The following is an 18,324-nucleotide window of genomic DNA, read 5'->3' as shown; positions in this document are numbered from 1 at the left end:
CAGAAGCATTATCCAATTTTGATTTAAAATAGATGGAAAGTGCCATAAATATTGGTACTAGACAATGGGTGCTGTTAATTTATTTTGAAAATCCTGAATTACAAATTTAGCAGATTTGATACAGTTTTAACTGTTGACAGTCTAATCATAATTCTGGTGTACAATGGCAAGTCTACAGCTCAGAAATCACATCAGTAAATGGTTTTATTTTTATTTATTTGATTTTATTTGATTTGTATCCCGCCCTCCCCACTGAAGCAGACTCAGGGCGGCTCACAGCATAGGCATTTCAGGTTTTTTTTAATATAGCAGTTTATTTCCCTCACATTCTGTACAATAGGTAATATAATAAAATAGCTAATGAGATGTTGTGAATTTTTTTCTCTGGTAAATTTTGATAAATTATAATTTACTTCTGTCCTATTTATATGCTCATTTGACTCTCTCAGATTGCTCAAGCTTGGAGCAATAGATGTCCCAGTCATAGATGTTTCAATCAAATTTTAGATAAAATACATCACCTATTCATTTGTTATTCAGTGAAATATTTCATTTATTTCTGTAATGTACAAATACGCCTCAGCATGGTTTTAGGCATATATGCAAATCACCTGGGAGAAAAAGGCTATTTCTGTTTTGTTCCATGCAGATTTGCTATAGTTCAGTATGAAAGGCTCAATGGATATGGCTGTGTTACATCAAACAACAGACCTATAAAGAAGGAAAACCTAAAATGAATATTAACCATACAGTCAACATATAACATTTGACATTAATAACAAACCTTTGGAGGCAAGTTTTTGGGATATTGGATTGGCAAATTGACAGCTCATATATTAAAAATACTGGAAAATCTCAGCATGTTTGTTTCTGGAATGTACTGGTCATGATTTGAAAGGTTCTTTCTGATATTCTTCAAACAATTCCATTAGACAGTTCCATTTGTTTTTCTTTTTTCAAAATTCTATAACTCCAGTCACTTTTAAAAAAAATTAACTCATAATTGGAGTCTTGTTATTTGGCTTGTAGTTTAGCTGATCTGATTGCTACATTTCACAGGAGAGCCATAAATTATATCAATGGATTTATATGCAGTCATTCAAGATCTCTTTGTCTTTCTCTTTATTTCCAAATGCAGTTACTCCCTACCCCATGCTTTTATCCATTGGTGTACACATTTATCACATTTGTTTTGAATATTGTAAGTGCTGTGATTATTCTTGCAGTATATGTTCTCACGGTTTTCTTAAATTAAATTTGTTATTCCAAACAAATGTGAGAGGAGGTCATAAGAGGGTGACAGAAACTGGAAACCATGGCTATATATCATTAGGGGAGCGTCCATTCACTCTATCCTTATTTAATAAGTACTTGACAGATTTTTCCAAAGGAGATTATCATTGTGATTTTGGTGTCATCAGTATCTTCTGTTACATTGCATTTGTGGTCATGAAATCTCACTCCAGTTGGCACATATTTCAGGGAGAAGCAAGAGAAAGACAAAGTTTTTCATAAGTTTTGTAGTAAGCACTGGCTGCCAGGGCAACTAGAGCAATGTTCCACAAAGCTTAAACCAGCATATATAGTTCTCCTGTTCTCAGTTTTATACTCATAATGACCTTGTGAGGAATGCTAAAATGGGAAGAAATGAGGCTGATTCCCATCTCTTGGGAATGAAGGGTTGATTTTATGTGTATAGCTGTATACAACAATTAGCTATTCATTCCCAAGACTTAAAGCATCTAAATATTGTGCCATATTATAAAGCTATTAATTCAGTAGCAGAAACCATGAAACCTGTAGTATTCCAATATTATGCCAATACTACCAAAATATTATTTTTATCCTAAAGTAGATGATTGGTTCATTGAAAATTAGATTTTTTTCCTTGTAGACAGTAGCTCAAGCCAGTGTGGTGTAATGGTTAGAGTGTCAGGTTATGATCTGGGATACTCGGGGTCCAATCCCCAATCTGCCACATTAAACTCACTGGGGGACCCTGGATAGTCACTGTCTCTGAGAGCCAGTTTGGTGTAGTGGTTAAGAGCACTGATTCTAATCTGGGAAAACCAGGTTTGATCCCCACATGCATCTGCTGAGTGACCTTGGGTCAGTCACAAGTTCTCTCAGAGCTGTTCTCTCAAGAGCAGTTAGTTCTCAAAGGAACTCTCTCAGCCCCCCCCCCCAATATCATGAGCCCTGACAAGGAGGAGCTGGAAGGGTTAACAGACCTGGAAGAGTTGCCAGCCAGTTTCTCAGTTGAACAAACAGCAGCTGACCCATCAATCACTCTCCAGGCACCAGTGTCAGCTGTTGAGGATCAATCTCCTCCAAGCTCTCCTCCTCCCATCTCAAGAGTTCGAAGCAGGCTCCAGAAAGAACTTTCAGAGTGAAGACATGAGGCACACTGATGCTTCAGAGCTCTCAGCCCTGAGTTCTAGCAGAGTCACTGCCACCCAGGGAGCAAGCTGATTGAGACTCTCAAATAACTCCAACCCAGGACCTGGTAGCCTTGTGGAAGCAACAAGTCCATTCTGTGGCTTGCATCCACACTCCTTCCTGATCCTAACCTGCTTGATTTCCTTGGCACCCTGACCTTTTGGCTTTTGGACATTGACTTCTGATTCCGGTTTGTGATTCTGCATTGGTGACTTGGCTCCTGCTTGACTTTCTGGACTTTGACCTGGCTTTGGACTCCTGCCTGCCTGCACCCTGAGAACATGAAAAATTGCTTCCACCCACACACTCACTCCACAAGATGGATGAGGAGGCAAGCGGAGGCTCTGGGCAGCTAGCAGCTTTGTTCACTCAAGTACAGCACATCACTCAAATGGAGGCTCACTTGTAACAGCAGCAGCAAGCCACTGTCGCTGCCCCACCCAAGTGCCTGGTGCTTCCTCCAGAGAAGTTCACTGGGAAGGTGGAGGAGTTTCCTGCATTCCTGGCACAGTGCAAACTGTATATTGAATTACATGCCAGAGACTTCCCCAATGACAAGACCAAGGTATGCTTCACTGTCAGCCTCTTAAAGGTGCAGGCAGCTAAAGGGGCTACCCCTTGCTTCTAGCCCCATCACCTCTCCTGACTGACTACCAGGGCTTTCTGGATCATATGGCGGTAGCCTTTGCTAACCCCCAGCAAGCAGCCACTGCCAATTGGAAGATCCAGACTCTGAAGCAGGGTAGGGACTTGGTTTCTCAGTACTCAACCGAGTTCAAGCTTCTGGGCCAAGACCTGGCCTGGAATGAGGCTGCCCTTATGCACCAGTATATGGCGGGGCTGGCTGACGAAGTCCTTGATGAGCTGGCATGAGTAGACCGACCGGCCACACTGCAAGGCCTAATCACGCTGTGTCTCCGCATTGATGGCCGCCTGGAAAACTGCTGCCAAGCGCAAAGCAGCACCTGTCCCTCTCATCTGCCCCACCACCTAGCAATGGTGACAACCCGATGCACACCATTCCTGAGACTGATGACCCTGAGCCCATGCAACTTTGGGCTGCACAGCCGCAGCTCACCCCTGAGGAAAAAGCTCACAGAATCTCTGCCTGTACTGTGGGGGGGTGGGGCACTTCTCTTCCGGCTGCCCCGCCAAGCACACCCAGTCCAGTGCCATGCCACCACCACCAGTAAAAGACCAACCCCAAGTTTGAGTGGACTCTCCAACTTGGGGCACCTAGCCGGGTTCCCTGAACCCTATGTTACCACCCAGGGCCCGTTCCTCGTACCAGTCACACTTGGCTTGCCAGACGGGTGCTGGCTGTTCGTCTACACCATGATCAACTCTGGGGCCACCCTCTGCTTCATCGATGTGGCCTTTGTAAAGCAACACCAGATCCTGGTGCAGGACAAAGACACCCCGACCCTGGTGAAAGCCATTGACGGGCGCCTCCTCCGCTCCAGTTCGGTGACCCAGGAGACCCATCCGGCCACACTCCAGATCCAACACCATCATGAGCAAGTACAATTTGATGTTGCTTGAATGCCCCGCTTTCCCCTCATTCTGGGACTCTCCTGGCTTGTAAAGCACACCCCCCTAGTGGATTGGGTACAGAGAAAGCTGAGCTTCAAGGACCCTTGTCCTCACCAGGCCCGGTCGGCCACCCTGGCTGCCACCACCTTGACTGCTGCTCCTCTACTTCCTCTGACCTACACAGACTTTGCCGATGTCTTTGAGGAAAAGGGGGCTGACCAGCTCCCCCTGCACTGGCCTTATGACTGCGCCATCAATTTGGTACCAAGGGCACCCCTGCCTATGGGGTGGCTTTACCCCATGTCCAAACCGGAGCTAGCAGCCCTGCAGGACTTCCTCGCCAAAAACCTAGAATGGGGTTTCATCTGGCCATCCACGTCCCTGCTGTCTGCCCCTGTTCTCTTTGTCAAGAAGAAGGGCGGCGAGCTCCGGCCCTGCAATGACTACCAGGCCCTGAACAAAATCACTGCCCGGGACCACTACCCTTTGCCACTGATCCCAGAACTACTGGATCACCTTAAGGGGGCCCAGGTCTATACCAAGCTGGACCTCCGGGGCAAGTACAACTTGATGTGGATGCGCACAGGAGACAAATGGAAGATGGCTTTCAGGACCCGCTATGCCCAGTACGAGTATTTCATGACTTGGCTCCTGCTTGACTTCCTGGATTTTGACCTTGGACTGGCTTTGGACTCCTGCCTGCCTGCACCCTGAGAACGTGACACCCCACACCTCACAGGGTGTCTGTTGTGGGGAGGGGGAGGGAATGGAGTTTGTAAGCCGCTCTGATACTCACTCTGATACTTCACTTTGAAGTGAAGGAAAAGAAAAGGAAAGATCCCCTGAGCAAGCACCAGTTGTTTCTGACTGGGGTGACGTTGCTTTCACAACGTTTTCATGACAGACTTTTTACAAAGTGGTTTGCCATTGCCTTCCCCAGTCTTTTACACTTCCCCCCCAGCAAGCTGGGTACTCATTTTACTGACCTTGGAAGGATGGAAGACTGAGTCAACCTTGGGCTGGCTACCTGAATCCAGCTTCCACCGGAATAGAACTCAGGTTGTGAGCAGAGAGTTCAGACCTCAGTACTGCAGTACTGCTTCTTTAACACTCTGTACCACAGGGCTGCTCTGAAGTGAAGGGCAGGGTATAAATCCAATATCATCATCATCTTCTTCTTCTCAATGTTGGAAGTCAGTTTCTGGCTCCATTGGGGAGAAAAGTGGGGGATAAACATCTAAATAAATAAACTGCTATATAGGTCAGGGCTACTGTACTATGGGAGGTTGAGAGGTCAGAGTTTTCACCAAAAAGCCATCTATGGATTCATATCTGACCAGCTGTTAGCCTATCTTCATCTATTCCAATTTCTGGTTCCTTCAATATGTAATGAGTGTACTCACAATGAACATGTACTCTTTCCATTCTACAAAATGATTTTACCTTATGAAGGTAAAGCACCATGTTACAATTTGACATCATACTGCATTCACTGTCACCTACAAATGTACCATAAATTCTATGCAACTGCAGGGGTTGTTGGTGCACATAACTACATATGTAAGCACATGTGTTTGCATAAAACCCTTCCAGCAATATATGTGTATGCATGTATGTATATGTTTATATATGCATATATGTATGTATCTCTCTTTCTCTCTCCCTCTCTGTGTAATCTATTTGTCCCCTGAGCAATCCAGCCCTATGCTATTATCCCTAAAGTATATATCATGTGAAAGTCTTAGATGAGTTAAACTAACTTCCTACCTATATAAATCTCTTCTTTGTAAGCTATAAGACAAAATTATTATTTTTACATTTGGGAAAAGAAATATATTAAATAGGGATTTGAGTAGGCTACAGCACATACAAGAATAGTCCACATTTCCTAAATCTCCTGTCTCAGAAAATGTTCCTGAAACTTTGTGAATTACAGGAAGACTAAAATGTTTCTTTTTTCACCTTGAGACAGCACATTTTCTCATTACATTATTTGTAAGGTTTTGTTTGTAATTAAACGCTGAAAACAACATTAGCCGTGTTTATTTATTTATTTATTTCTATTTCTATCCCGTCCGCTCTGCAAGCGGATTCAGGGCGGCTAACAATCAGTTCAGATATATAATTACAATTTAAAACCAATAAAATATAATTATTGTGAATGTGTTTGCAAAAGCAGAATAGAATGTTAATGCTGTTATTTATTGTGCAGTGATGAGGACTGTTCATAAGGGAAGACACAAAGCCTTCAATCTAAGACCAGGTTGTTGTGTTGTTACCCCAAATGCCCTAAAGGGGTGGTTTCCTGTTGTGTTGGGAGGAATTAGCAAGGAGACAGAACTTGTGAGTGTAATCTAGTGAGATCCTCCTATCGGAGTTTATAGGGATTTTTTTCCCTTAGAGAAACTTTGAGAAACAAAAAGCAGTTGCTTAACCAAGGAAGGTTGCTTTATCGAAAGAGGGAATGCTAATAAAATAATGCATACATACAGAGATGGATGCACACTGGAAAGGCTAACACAAGCTAACAGGAAAATAGTAAGTATCAGGAAATAGGACAGTTTTTAGGGGAATTATAGTTATCAATCCAGAAGAGGCAAAACATCCAGCATCTTGAGTGTGCAGTGTAGATCCAGGAAAACATACAAACTGCATGGGGCAGAACATGCCCAGTTATAGGGCAAAATGCTACCTCAGGTCAAGCAGATGTGCTTGCCCTCTGAACAATGTTGTGATGGGGTTAGCTGGAAGTAAAACAATGTGTTGAGAAACACTGGTTCTCAAGAACTGACAATGATCTGGAGGAACTCATGATATTGTGCATAAATGTAGCTAATGATTGCTTGATGACCCTCATGGTTGGAAGGGGAAGCTACCAGGGATGGCTGGAACATGTTAAGTGTTTCATAATTATGGTACACAAGTCAGGAAAGGTCAGGCCAGGTGGAGAAATGCTTAGTTTAAGATGCAACAACACCTTTTCCTGGAGACTCATTATTACCATTGCGTATGTATGGTCTTAAGGTGGGGACAGAGAAATTAGTAGACAAACCCATGACTTTACACCTTCTAAAATCATTGTCCAGACATGCCTATGACCTGTGTTTGCTGGCATCCATTTTATGTGAACCAGATCCATTTTGCAGACCAGGCAGTGCCCAGAATGTGTGATTTTTGAAGTGCATTTAAGATGAAAGGTGAAAGATGAAAGACTTACTCCTTCTAGGTGCCAAGCCCTTCCTTCAGCAGGAGGAGGTGTCTGGAGCTAACTGTCATTTGAATGTGAGTGCTTTAATGAATTGAAGGGTATTTCTTGCATACAGACCTGGATTCTAACCAGTATTAAACCGCAGTTTGGAATCCTGGTTAATGAGAAAAACAACTCCTAACAGCTTGGAGTTCAGGAAGTGGAGGGAGATCAACTGGAATGTGATGCCACATGGTTCACCCTTTGAAACTGCCATTTTCTCAGTAGGAATTGATCCCTGCATTCTAGTTTATCAGTTGTAATTCTCCAGGCCTCACTTGGAGGTTGGGAATTCTACTAACAACTCATAAATTGCACAAATTTGAATTAGCTTAAAGATTTCTAAACAAAGGCTTCAGTCATGACTCTGTGTATGCAGAGGAAAAAGAAGGAAGAATTCAAAATTCAGAAGTTCAGAATTCAACTATGAATTTACTTGTTCCAAAGCAGTAGCCAAAGCCTTACTACATCACATTCTTCCTTGGGTCTATAGGATCAGACATATATTTGTGAATTCCCTATTGGAAACCCAGTTCCCAAGTATGAGGAGCCCTATTTGGATCAGGACCATGGCAGATGAGGATAGGGTCTTATTTTTCACTTAATCAATTTCCCTCATCTGAAACAGACCTAAGGGACTATGTCCCATTCAGTACATTGCCCACATTTTCTAGTCAAGTGCACAAAGGTTTCCCCAGTGAAGAAAATGATGTTCCTCAAGGGCCATTTCTAGGGTTGCCAAGTCCAATTCAAAATATATCTGGGGACTTTGGGGGTGCAGCCAGGAGACATTGGGGGCGGAGCCAGGAGCAAGGGTGTGACAAGCATAATTGAACTCCAAGGGAGTTCTGGCCATCACATTTAAAGGGATAGCACACCTTTTTAAATGTCTTCCTTCCACAGGAAATAATGAAGGATAGGGGCACCTTCTTTTGGGGCTCATAGAATTGGACCCCCTGGTCCAATCGTTTTGAAACTTGGGGGGTATTTTGCGGAGAGGCACTAGATGATATACTGAAAACTTGGTGCCTCTACCTCAAAAAACAGCCCTCCCCCAGAGCCCTCAATACCCGTGGATCAATTTCCCATTATTCCCTATGGGAATTGGTCTCCATAGGGAATTGCCCAGTAGACATTTCCCTCTCCCCCACTGCTTTCTGATGACCCTAAAGCAGGGGAGGGAGGGCCTCCAAACCTGGGGATTGGCAACCCTCTCTCTTTCTCACACACACACACACACTTACTGGGTCTGGTTCCTCCACAACGACATCTGAAAAGAACAGGGACTATGTTGCTCTCTGTCTCTCACACACACACTTAGTTGCTCTGAAACGAAAGCATAAGAAACCGAGGGACTGTGTTGCTGACCCTTCCTATTAAGTACTTCCTGCTCAACTTTAAAGGCTGTGCATGGTGGCTGTGAGGGTGGGGCTTCCCCTGCCAGCCAGCTGGCTGGAGGTGGGGGGAAGCCTGTAAAACATGGGGATCCCCCGCTGGGATCTGGCGATTGGGAAGCCTAGACATTTCAGGTCAAAAACTGATGTGGTTTACTTCTTTATTCTGTGATCCTGATCTAAATTGGGCTGTGCACCTTGGAAGAGAATTCTGTTTGATATTCACAAGTGAAAGTCTGATTGAAGATCTTCATGGTGGACCCAGCCCCAGCCTGAGGACTAGGTTTGTCAGGCCCCCGGTGTGGGTTCCCTGGTTTTGGGTGCTGTTTGCTGCTTGTCATTTGGCTACCAGGGAGAATTACATCCCCCAAAACAGCTAAAAAGCTAGAAACAAACACAACATACCTATGTCACCCAGAAGGAATGTAGGCACATCGGTGACAATGGGAGACCACACTCAAGTTTTGGGGCAAAATGCTATGGTTGGAAACTATTTCTATGATAAGGGTTTTGACCACACACCAGAGCATCATCCCTGGCATCCCCAATGTGCTTGTGTAACTTCCAGATGATGTAGGCATGTCACATTTATTTCTGGATTCTTCCCTCCCCACTCCTGTTAAGTTCACCCCATCTTTTGCCCACTGGTCGACAGACCTGGCAATCAGTTGAGGTCTAGGTATCGTAAGCCATGATCAGTCCCAGCTTCCCATTTATAGTATGGGGATGGTAATATGATATAATTTATAGGATTGTTGTAAGGATAAATGAATATGAGCTGCTTTGAATACATGAAATGAACTATGTGAATGCTATATTGAATATTATTATTTCATTACTTCCCCAAATGTTCATATACTTTTCTATAGATGCATTAAACTGATTTCTTTCTATGATCTATGAAAAGCTCAGGATGGATAGGTGGAGCTTATAGCAATCAGTGCAATAATGATTAAAATGATCATCATTAGTTCTGTGGCTATTGTAATGTAACTAATCATTTTGTTGTTTCTAGGCTAATACATTTTGGACATGACATACTGTTCTGAATTTGGAATCACCTTGTAGAGGTCATATTAAAGGTTGACCTCTATTGACAAGATTAAATTGAAGTCATTTTCTCTTAGAGCTTAGCAGCTTGAGTATCTGCTTTGTCAGCAAAGAAGGCTTTATCACCTTTCCCTAGAGTACTATCTCAAATGTAGTGTCAGAGTGCCAGATGGATTTGCTTTCCATTTTTTTCACCCAGTGTGTATATATATATATATATATATATATATATATATATATATATATATATATATATATATATATATATATATATATATATATATATATATATATATATATATATATAATTTTTCCTTCCTCCACCTTTCAACTACACATACAATCATTTCTAGAAATCTATTGCAGATGTTCAGGACAGAAGACAACATACAACAATACCTCTGTCTAAATGTAAACCTTTTCTTAATCTGTTCACAAAGACTAGGGTCACTAATTCCAGTTTGGGGAATTCCTTGAGATTTGGGAATGGTGCCTGGGGAGAGGTGGAGTTTGGGGAGGGAGCTCAGTAGGGATGTGATGTCCTAGTCTGCCCTACAAGGCTGCCATTTTTTCCAGGGGAACAGATCTTTGTAGTCCAAAGATCACAAATAATTCCAGAAGTACTCCAGCCCCGCCTGTAACCTAGGACCTACCTCTTCAAGCTTTTCATATATGTATAGAATGCTGTGGGGTGGGGAAGTTTGCTAGAGCTCCTACCAACAATACTGGGGTGAAAATGTTTTTTTAAAAAACATCCTGATCCGTATGCAGATAAAAATGGACATTGTTGCTTGACACACTTGACATCCGACCTTGATTATCCCCTTGTCCTGCACATGTATTTGCCTTAGCCTGGTCTCACAACAAGTGAGTGAATGAGAAGGAGATCATAAGTGTAAATTTTGATTAAAATTTTTTTGTGTGTGTTTTCAGTAGAGTGTGCAATCACAAGTGTGACTGCATGTATGTGCATCTGACAATGAGAGAGAGAGTCAACAAGGTAGAACAGACCTCCAATGGAACAGTTCCGCCTTTTCATATGCAGCAGTTGCTTATATGCAAGTACTCTGATTGGAAAATCATGTGTATAATGTAAATGAGAGAATGCCATATACAAGCATAGAGAAAGTTAGAGAAATGTGTATACATTACTGAGACAAGGGGGGCAGGAATAAGGTTAGCTCAGGCTACAAGTTTCTTATTTTGCTATTGCTCATTTGTGTTCAGAAATAAAATAGACATTTTTATCTTTCTTGACTGTATGTATGGGATGAGATCATTTTGGGGATGCACATTATCTATTTGTGCTGGGTCCTGGACAAGGCAGTCTATCAAGCTGTAAGAATTATGCCACCTCAGCACTTAAATATCTGTAGAAGCCTAGGGAGAAAACTTCTATCTGGAAAGATAAAGTAATGCAGTGAGCACACAAACAGTGGGCATAATAAGCCAGCTATCCTTGTATGAATAGAGCCCCACAACAGATTCTTTCAGGGTTCCCTTCCATTTCCCAAGTTTGCACTTTCTCAGTGTTGTGCTTCTCTCCTCCACCTCCGGTCATGGCCCTGGTTTTATGGATTTAACTGCTGGATGCAGTGCTAAAGCACTCTCCATGGCTTTAGGATTCATAACTGTACTATAAAAGCTCAGGATGGATAGGTGGAGCTGATATCAATCAGTGCAGTAATGATTAAAATGAATGATTCCTAAGTTAGTCTTCCCTGCAAATCACTTCTTCTAACCTAGAAATTATCTCACCAAATCAGATAGATTTGTTTGGTTAATATATGGTAAGGGAAATACACTCTGCACATGGGCAATGCATTTGCAGTCTCAGCATTCAAAAAAGAGATTCTTTTCAGCACAGATGTATTTGGATCCTTTCCAAAGACCTGATTTTTCCATAGTGAGAAATAATGGGACTTGAGGCAGCCAGAATATTATGCCCCTTCAGTATTTGACCTTCTGCAGTAAATAGGGTTGCCAAGTCCAATTCAAGAAATATCTGGGGACTTTGGGGGTGGAGCCAGGAGACATTGGGAGTGAAGCGATGGACAAAGTTGTGACAAACACAATTGAACTCTGAAGGGAGTTCTGGCCATCACATTTAAAGGAACCACACACCTTTTAAATGCCTTCCCTACATTAGAAATAATGAAGGATGGGGCACTTTCTTTTGGGGCTCATAGAATTGGACCCCCTGGTCCAATCATTGTGAATCTTGGAGAGCATTTTGAGGAGAGTCATCAGATGCTATGCTGAAAATGTGGTGCCTCTACCTCAAAAAACAGTCCCTCCAAAGCCCCAGATACCCCCAGAGGGACGGTGGGAGGGACGGTGGCTCAGTGGTAGAGCATCTGCTTGGAAAGCAGAAGGTCCCAGGTTCAATCCCCGGCATCTCCAAAAAAGGGTCCAGGCAAATAGGTGTGAAAAACCTCAGCTTGAGACCCTGGAGAGCCGCTGCCAGTCTGAGAAGACAAGACTGACTTTGATGGACCAAAGGTCTGATTCAGTATAAGGCAGCTTCATATGTTCATATGTTCATATATGTTCAGATCAATTCTCCATTATACCCTATTGGAATCGATCTCCATAGGGAATAATGAAGTGCCCAGCAGACATTTCTCCCCCTCCCCATTTTTGATGACTCTGAAGTAGGGGACTGGCATCTCTACTCACAAGCTGCTGAACTTCCAACTTCTTCAAAGTAACACAGAGCAACCAAAGGTTCAGTTTACCTTTACTATGCAAATGACCTCTGAAAAGATTGTGCAACCAATGGAGGGGCTGGGCTGCTTTCACAGCCACCGGAAGCTGCCATGTTGTTCTGCCCCCACTCCCATTCAGCCTTAAAGACACAGACACACCATCCCAAGAGGAAGCCTTTCCAAGTGGAGTCTGAAGTCTCCAGAGGTAGAAAGGCACATGGTGGCTGTGAAGGCAGGGCTTCCCCCCGCCTAGCTGACTGGAAGGAGCCTGGGAAAGTGGGATAACCCCTGCTGGGACCTGGGGATTGGCAAGCCTAGCAGTAAAGTATTTCACATACACACACACGTTTCCAACCAACTCAGGGCCCAAGGTAGTGTTCACTATACCATGTTGAATATCAAAACATTAAAAGCAACATTTAAAATGCAAATATATATAACATATTTTAAACAATAAAACAAACAAAAATCCATGCATAAACACAGAAACAGGGAGGGGCGGGTAAAGGAGTCTGGCAGAAGACAGTGAGAGAGGGATACAGATAAATATCCTATGGGAATGAAGCTTCAGATTTCAGTGGCACAATCTATAAGGCCTTGTCTTGGGTTGCTACTTCAGATGGCAAGGGCACCCAAAGCAGGGCCTCTGAAGATGACCAGAGAGCTTAGATAGATTTATATGGGAGTAGGTGATCCTTAAGTTATGATGGTCCCCAGCTCTATAGGGCTTTAAAGAGCAATACAAATAACTTGAATTGGGCCCAGAAGCCAATTGGGAATCAGTGTAGATAGAACAAGACTCAAGTAATATGTTCCCTATGACCAACTCTGGTCAGCATTCTGACTGCAACATTTTGTACAAACTGAAACTTCCATACAGTCTTCAAGGGCAGCTCCACATAGAGTGCATTGAAGTAATTTAATCTGGACATTACCAGTGCAGGTACCACAGGAAATTGGAAATTCATTTTGCTTCTCTTGCCTCCATGGCTGTACCTACTCCTCAAGCAAATTTCCCAGCACAGAGGAAGTAACCTCCCAAACAGCATAAAAGTATTTTACATACTAACTTCTATATAGACATTTAAAAGGGAAGAAACCAACAAGAAAGGAGCAAAAAGCCTTGGGTGGAAAAGTTGATAGGAGAGAGAGGAAGAAAATGAAATGAGTTAGGAAGGGATTAAATGTCTACTCCAGACCTCTGAAGCTTCCCTTTCCCAATTTCTTCCAGACAGTTGGGACAAAAAAACCAACACCAACTGTTGGCCTGTTTCCCCATATATCTCATATATATATTAAAAGGGCTAGGGGAACTGAATTGAGCTGGCACCTGCACCCCTTGAGAAAACCTGAGATTAAGATGACATCACTGATAATGCTTGATGTGCTTTTATCCAAAGTACTGTACTAAGATATATTAACAGAAGTATAATTCCAAAGCCACAGAAAATGATGCTATCACTGTCCTTATGGGGAAGGGAGAGATTCCTAGCATGTAATAAGAAGAAATCTTGAAGGAATCATGTACCATTAGTTGCAGGAAAAGAAGAATAAGGGTGAATCAGCTTGCTATTTTCATATATTTCAGGAGAGCCACAGAGAAGGCAGAGAAAAAATGCTCTCCATCACCACACATATTCAGGACAATGGATTTACACAGTAGTAAGATGGCTTTAGGATAGATATTAAGGGGAGGAACTTGTAATTACAGATGGAACAAATGGATGAACTTTTTAAATGGAAGATGTAGAAGCATCTACTTAGCAATCCACAATTTCTGACTTCTCTTCATTGTTGACATTGTTGTAAGAACCAGTCAAGTTCTGTATATTCAGGGGTTTATTTAAATCCTTGTTATGCAGATAATGCAAGATAATGCAGATCCCATGAGAGGTTCTATTGGAGTTGGTGGTAGAGATGAGCAGGTGGAACTGGATCCCTATCTGCACTATGAATATCTGTCTAGATACTGAATCAGGGCTTTTTTTTGTAGCAGGAAGTCCTTTGCATATTAGGCCAAACACCCCTGATGTAGCCAATCCTCCAAAAGCTTATAGTACACCCTGTAATAAGAGCCCTGTAAGCTCTTGAAGGATTGGCTACATCAGGGGTGTGTGGCCTAATATGCAAAGGACTTCCTGCTACCAAGAAAGCCCTGTACTCAATAATATTTACTCAATAATAGATTATAGCTACTCAATGATCTAGAGAATTTCAGGTGTGTCTATAACTGATTGTCTGCACTAAATTCCTATCTGTGTCACTGTATGACCTATATGGAGAAAGGTTAGTCTGAACCTAGTCCTAAATACATGCCTGCAGACATGTAGGCATGCTGGAGAAAGTAAGGAAAAGGAAGGGTCCCCTGTGCAAGCACCAGTCACTTCCGACTCTGGGGTGACGTTGCTTTCACAATGTTTTCACGGCAGGCCTTTTACAGGGTGGTTTGCCATTGCCTTCCCCAGCAATCTACACTTTACCCCCAGCAAGCTGGGTACTCATTTTACCAACCTCGGAAGGATGGAAGGCTGAGTCAACCTCGAGCCAGCTATCTGAAAACCCAGCTATCGCTGGGGATTGAACTCAGGTCATGAGCAGAGCTTAGGACTGCAGTACTGCAGCTTTAACACTCTGCGCCACAGGGCTCATACAAAAGTAAAGATCATTGCTAATCTTCTCACACAGTTCACAACAACTTGAACCATATGGGCATGAGCTGTACACAAAATCATGAAGAGGAATGTAATAACTATGAACCAGTCATTCAGACATAAGTAATACTGCTAAATCTACTATTGTTGCGTTTTCCATTTTTTTAAAATATTCACTTTTAAATATATGCATCACTAAAACTAAAAAAACCCAGACCTAGTCCTTTGGATTCATATTATCTTTTACTGTTTTCATTGTTCAAAATGTGTTAAAAATTTCTAATAGAACAAAAAGGGGACTTAGTATTTCGCAGAGTTTGATGGAATCCTGGTTTGACTGAAATCACATGCAAAAGCAATCAATAATTTTACCTAAATTGCTTTTGCTTATCTTTTATTTACTGCCACCAAAAGGCAAAAGCCTATCTAAAAATCAATAAACTTTTCTCATTCAAATGGCCTATCTAGATGTACATTTTTTTTTAAATAAGATGCTAATTATGACAACAGTTCATAGGGATAATAATAATTGTAGTGCTTGGCAATAACTCCCTAAATGTCAAAAGTTGCCATTATATGTAGAGTTTATTGGCTGAACCTTTATATGTAGGTAGCTGGATTTATTTGTTGGCCCAAATTGCACTTTGTCTTGGTCAGGTTGGATGACGGCTCCACCAAAAGCCTATATTGCAGTTGGATGCCATCAAAAACCTTTACACAATAGGAACTGGACTCTTGGAGCCATTACACTACCTGCCTGCCAGGAGCAAGCATTTGGTTTTTATGGAAAAAATGAATTGAATATAGACTTTTAAAGTGCTTTATTCTCATGTTGAATATGTGAAGTAATGGATATTTTTGTATCACATCCATGATGTTAGAGAGAGGTGAAAACTGTGGCAAGAAAAGATTGTATATTTTAAGACCCAATGAATGCTAAACAGATGTGCTTAAATACTAAAGAGAACTGCTAAGAAGATGTAATTACTGGATTTTTGTTGCAGTATGAATATTTCAATGCTGTCCTTATTAATGAGCGGGATGAAGATGGGAACTTCCTAGAACTTGGAAAGGAATTCATCCTGGAACCAAATGAACATTTTAATAACTTACCTGTGAATGTCACTTTGAGTGATGTCCAAGTGCCAACCAACATGTACAACAAAGGTAAGCAGATGTATTTTTCATTATTACATTCTAACATGTGTTAAAGAATGTATTTATTACCCAAACCAACTTTTTTATGAGAGACTTTACACACTTTAAATGTCCATCTCTATTTAGATTTTGTACTTTATAACCTGAGCTTTATCCAGGTTTAAGGATCCCTATTGCTCAATGAGTTAGCCCCATGGCACAGAGTGGTAAAACTGCAGTACTGCAGTCCTAAGCTCTCCTCACGACCTGAGTTCAAACCTGGTGGAAGCTGGGTTCAAGTAGCCGGCTCAAGGTTGACTCAGCCTTCCATCCTTCCGAGGTCGGTAAAGTGAGTACCCAGCTTGCTAGGGGGGAAGTGTAGATGACTGGGGAAGGCAATGGCAAACCACCCCATTAAAAAGTCTGCCGCGAAAAAAGTTGTGATGTGACATCACCCCAGAGTTGGAAATGACTGGTGCTTGCACAGGGGACTATCTTTACCTTTTTATTGCTCAGTGGTTCTGACTTTATTTATTCTGACTCACTTACTGAGTCCACTTGCTGAGAGGGCGGGATAGAAATGGAACATAATAAATAAATTTATGAAGCCTGACTACCAATTAATGCTGTGAGTGCTGGTCACCCTCACAAATGACCTCTGGAGACACCTGGATCAAGGCGGGTCAGCGCTGTTGCTATTGCTTGACTTAAAAGTGTTTGACGCAGTCGATTATTATCTCATGAGCCACCGCCTCACCAATGCGGGGATATGGGGGACGGCCTTGTAATGTCTAGTCTTCTTTCTCCATGGTCAGAGACAAAGACTCTGGAGGAGAGGGTTTCTTTGTGTTACTCATTAGTATGCAGCATCCTCAGGGAGAGATCCTCTCCCTGATGTTGTTTAACATCTATATGCACCCCCTTGCCCAATTAATCTGGGGGTTTGGGCTTGTTTGTCACCAGTACACTGATGACACCCACCTGTATCTGTTGATGGATGGCCAGCCAGACTCTGCTCCTGACATCTTAGCCAGAATGCTGGAGGATGTGGCCGTTAGCTACAGCAGAGCTGGATGAAATGAAATCCATCGAAGATGGAGGTCCTATACCTGGGTCGTGGTGGGGTAGGATCAGGAATCTGGCTCCCAACCCTTGGCAGGGTGTTGTTGATGCCAATGGTGAGGAGTCTAGGAGTGATTCTGAATGCCTCTTCGTCAATAGAAGCCCAGATCAGAAATGCCGCAGGTCAGCCTTTTATCATCTTCGGCTGTCAGGCAACTGGTTCCCTATCTCTCCTCCTGTGATTTGGCTATGCTGACTTATGCAATGGTCAGTTCCAGGCTGGACTACTGCTACTTGCTTTTGAACTTGACCCAAAAATTGCAGCTGGTGTAAAATGCAGAGGTAAACCTGCTGACTGGGACATCTGTGTAGTTGCACATTCTGCCAGTGCTGTGCCAGCTGCATTGGCTTTCAATTGAGTACCAGAACAAGCTCAAGGTTATGGTGTTAAACTTTAGGGCCTTATACAGTCAGGGACCAACATACCTGTGGGACCATCTCTCCCAAGAAGTTCTCTGGAGAACTTTATGCTTTTCAGAACAGCATCTCCTGGTAACCCCTGGCCCAAAAGACATCTATCTAGCCTTGATCAGAGCCTTTTCGGCTCTGGCTCTGACCTGGTAGGACATGCTCCCAAGTGAGACCACGGTCCTGCAGGAACAAATACAATTCCACAGGGCCTGGAAAATGGAGCTGTTCAGCCAGGCCTTTGGTTGAGGCAATGGGGAACTGGCTCTATTGGCCTCCCCTGTTCTAACCTACGTATGCTATACATTGTACCGACTACACAATAGGTGATGGCATGGTTCACCTACAGTATGTGGGCCTTAGTATGCATTTGTAATACACTCATGGGACTTGTTGACTCTGTTGGTTTCTACCTCGCCACCTTGGTTAATCAACTAATTTTTAGGTTTTAGTTGTTTTTTTTATTTTATGCTGAACTATTTTTTATTTGTCTTATTGACCCCTGATTATTGTAACCTGCCCTGGGCTTGCTTGCAGGGGAGGGCAGGATAGAAAAATGAATGAATGAAGAGCAGCCCAATCCAGACATAAGTGGCGGCCAGCCATGGCGTAGCTGCCACTCTGCTAGTAGACTT

The 18,324-nt window shown here is 42.7% G+C and overlaps 1 protein-coding gene across 1 annotated transcript in view; it reads left to right on the top strand.

Moving 5' to 3' along the window:
• Positions 1 to 18,324, top strand: part of CACNA2D3 (calcium voltage-gated channel auxiliary subunit alpha2delta 3) — a 1,102,401-nt gene that overhangs the window by 451,353 nt on the left and 632,724 nt on the right. Inside the window, exon 5 of the mRNA XM_060238809.1 lies at positions 16,027 to 16,189. Within this exon, the coding sequence (XP_060094792.1) occupies positions 16,027 to 16,189 (163 nt within the window). The remainder of the gene's footprint in view (positions 1 to 16,026; positions 16,190 to 18,324) is intronic.

Source organism: Heteronotia binoei, chromosome 5 (assembly GCF_032191835.1).
Source record: "Heteronotia binoei isolate CCM8104 ecotype False Entrance Well chromosome 5, APGP_CSIRO_Hbin_v1, whole genome shotgun sequence".
NCBI lineage: Eukaryota > Metazoa > Chordata > Lepidosauria > Squamata > Gekkonidae > Heteronotia > Heteronotia binoei.
This window is presented reverse-complemented; position numbering and strand designations above follow the sequence as displayed.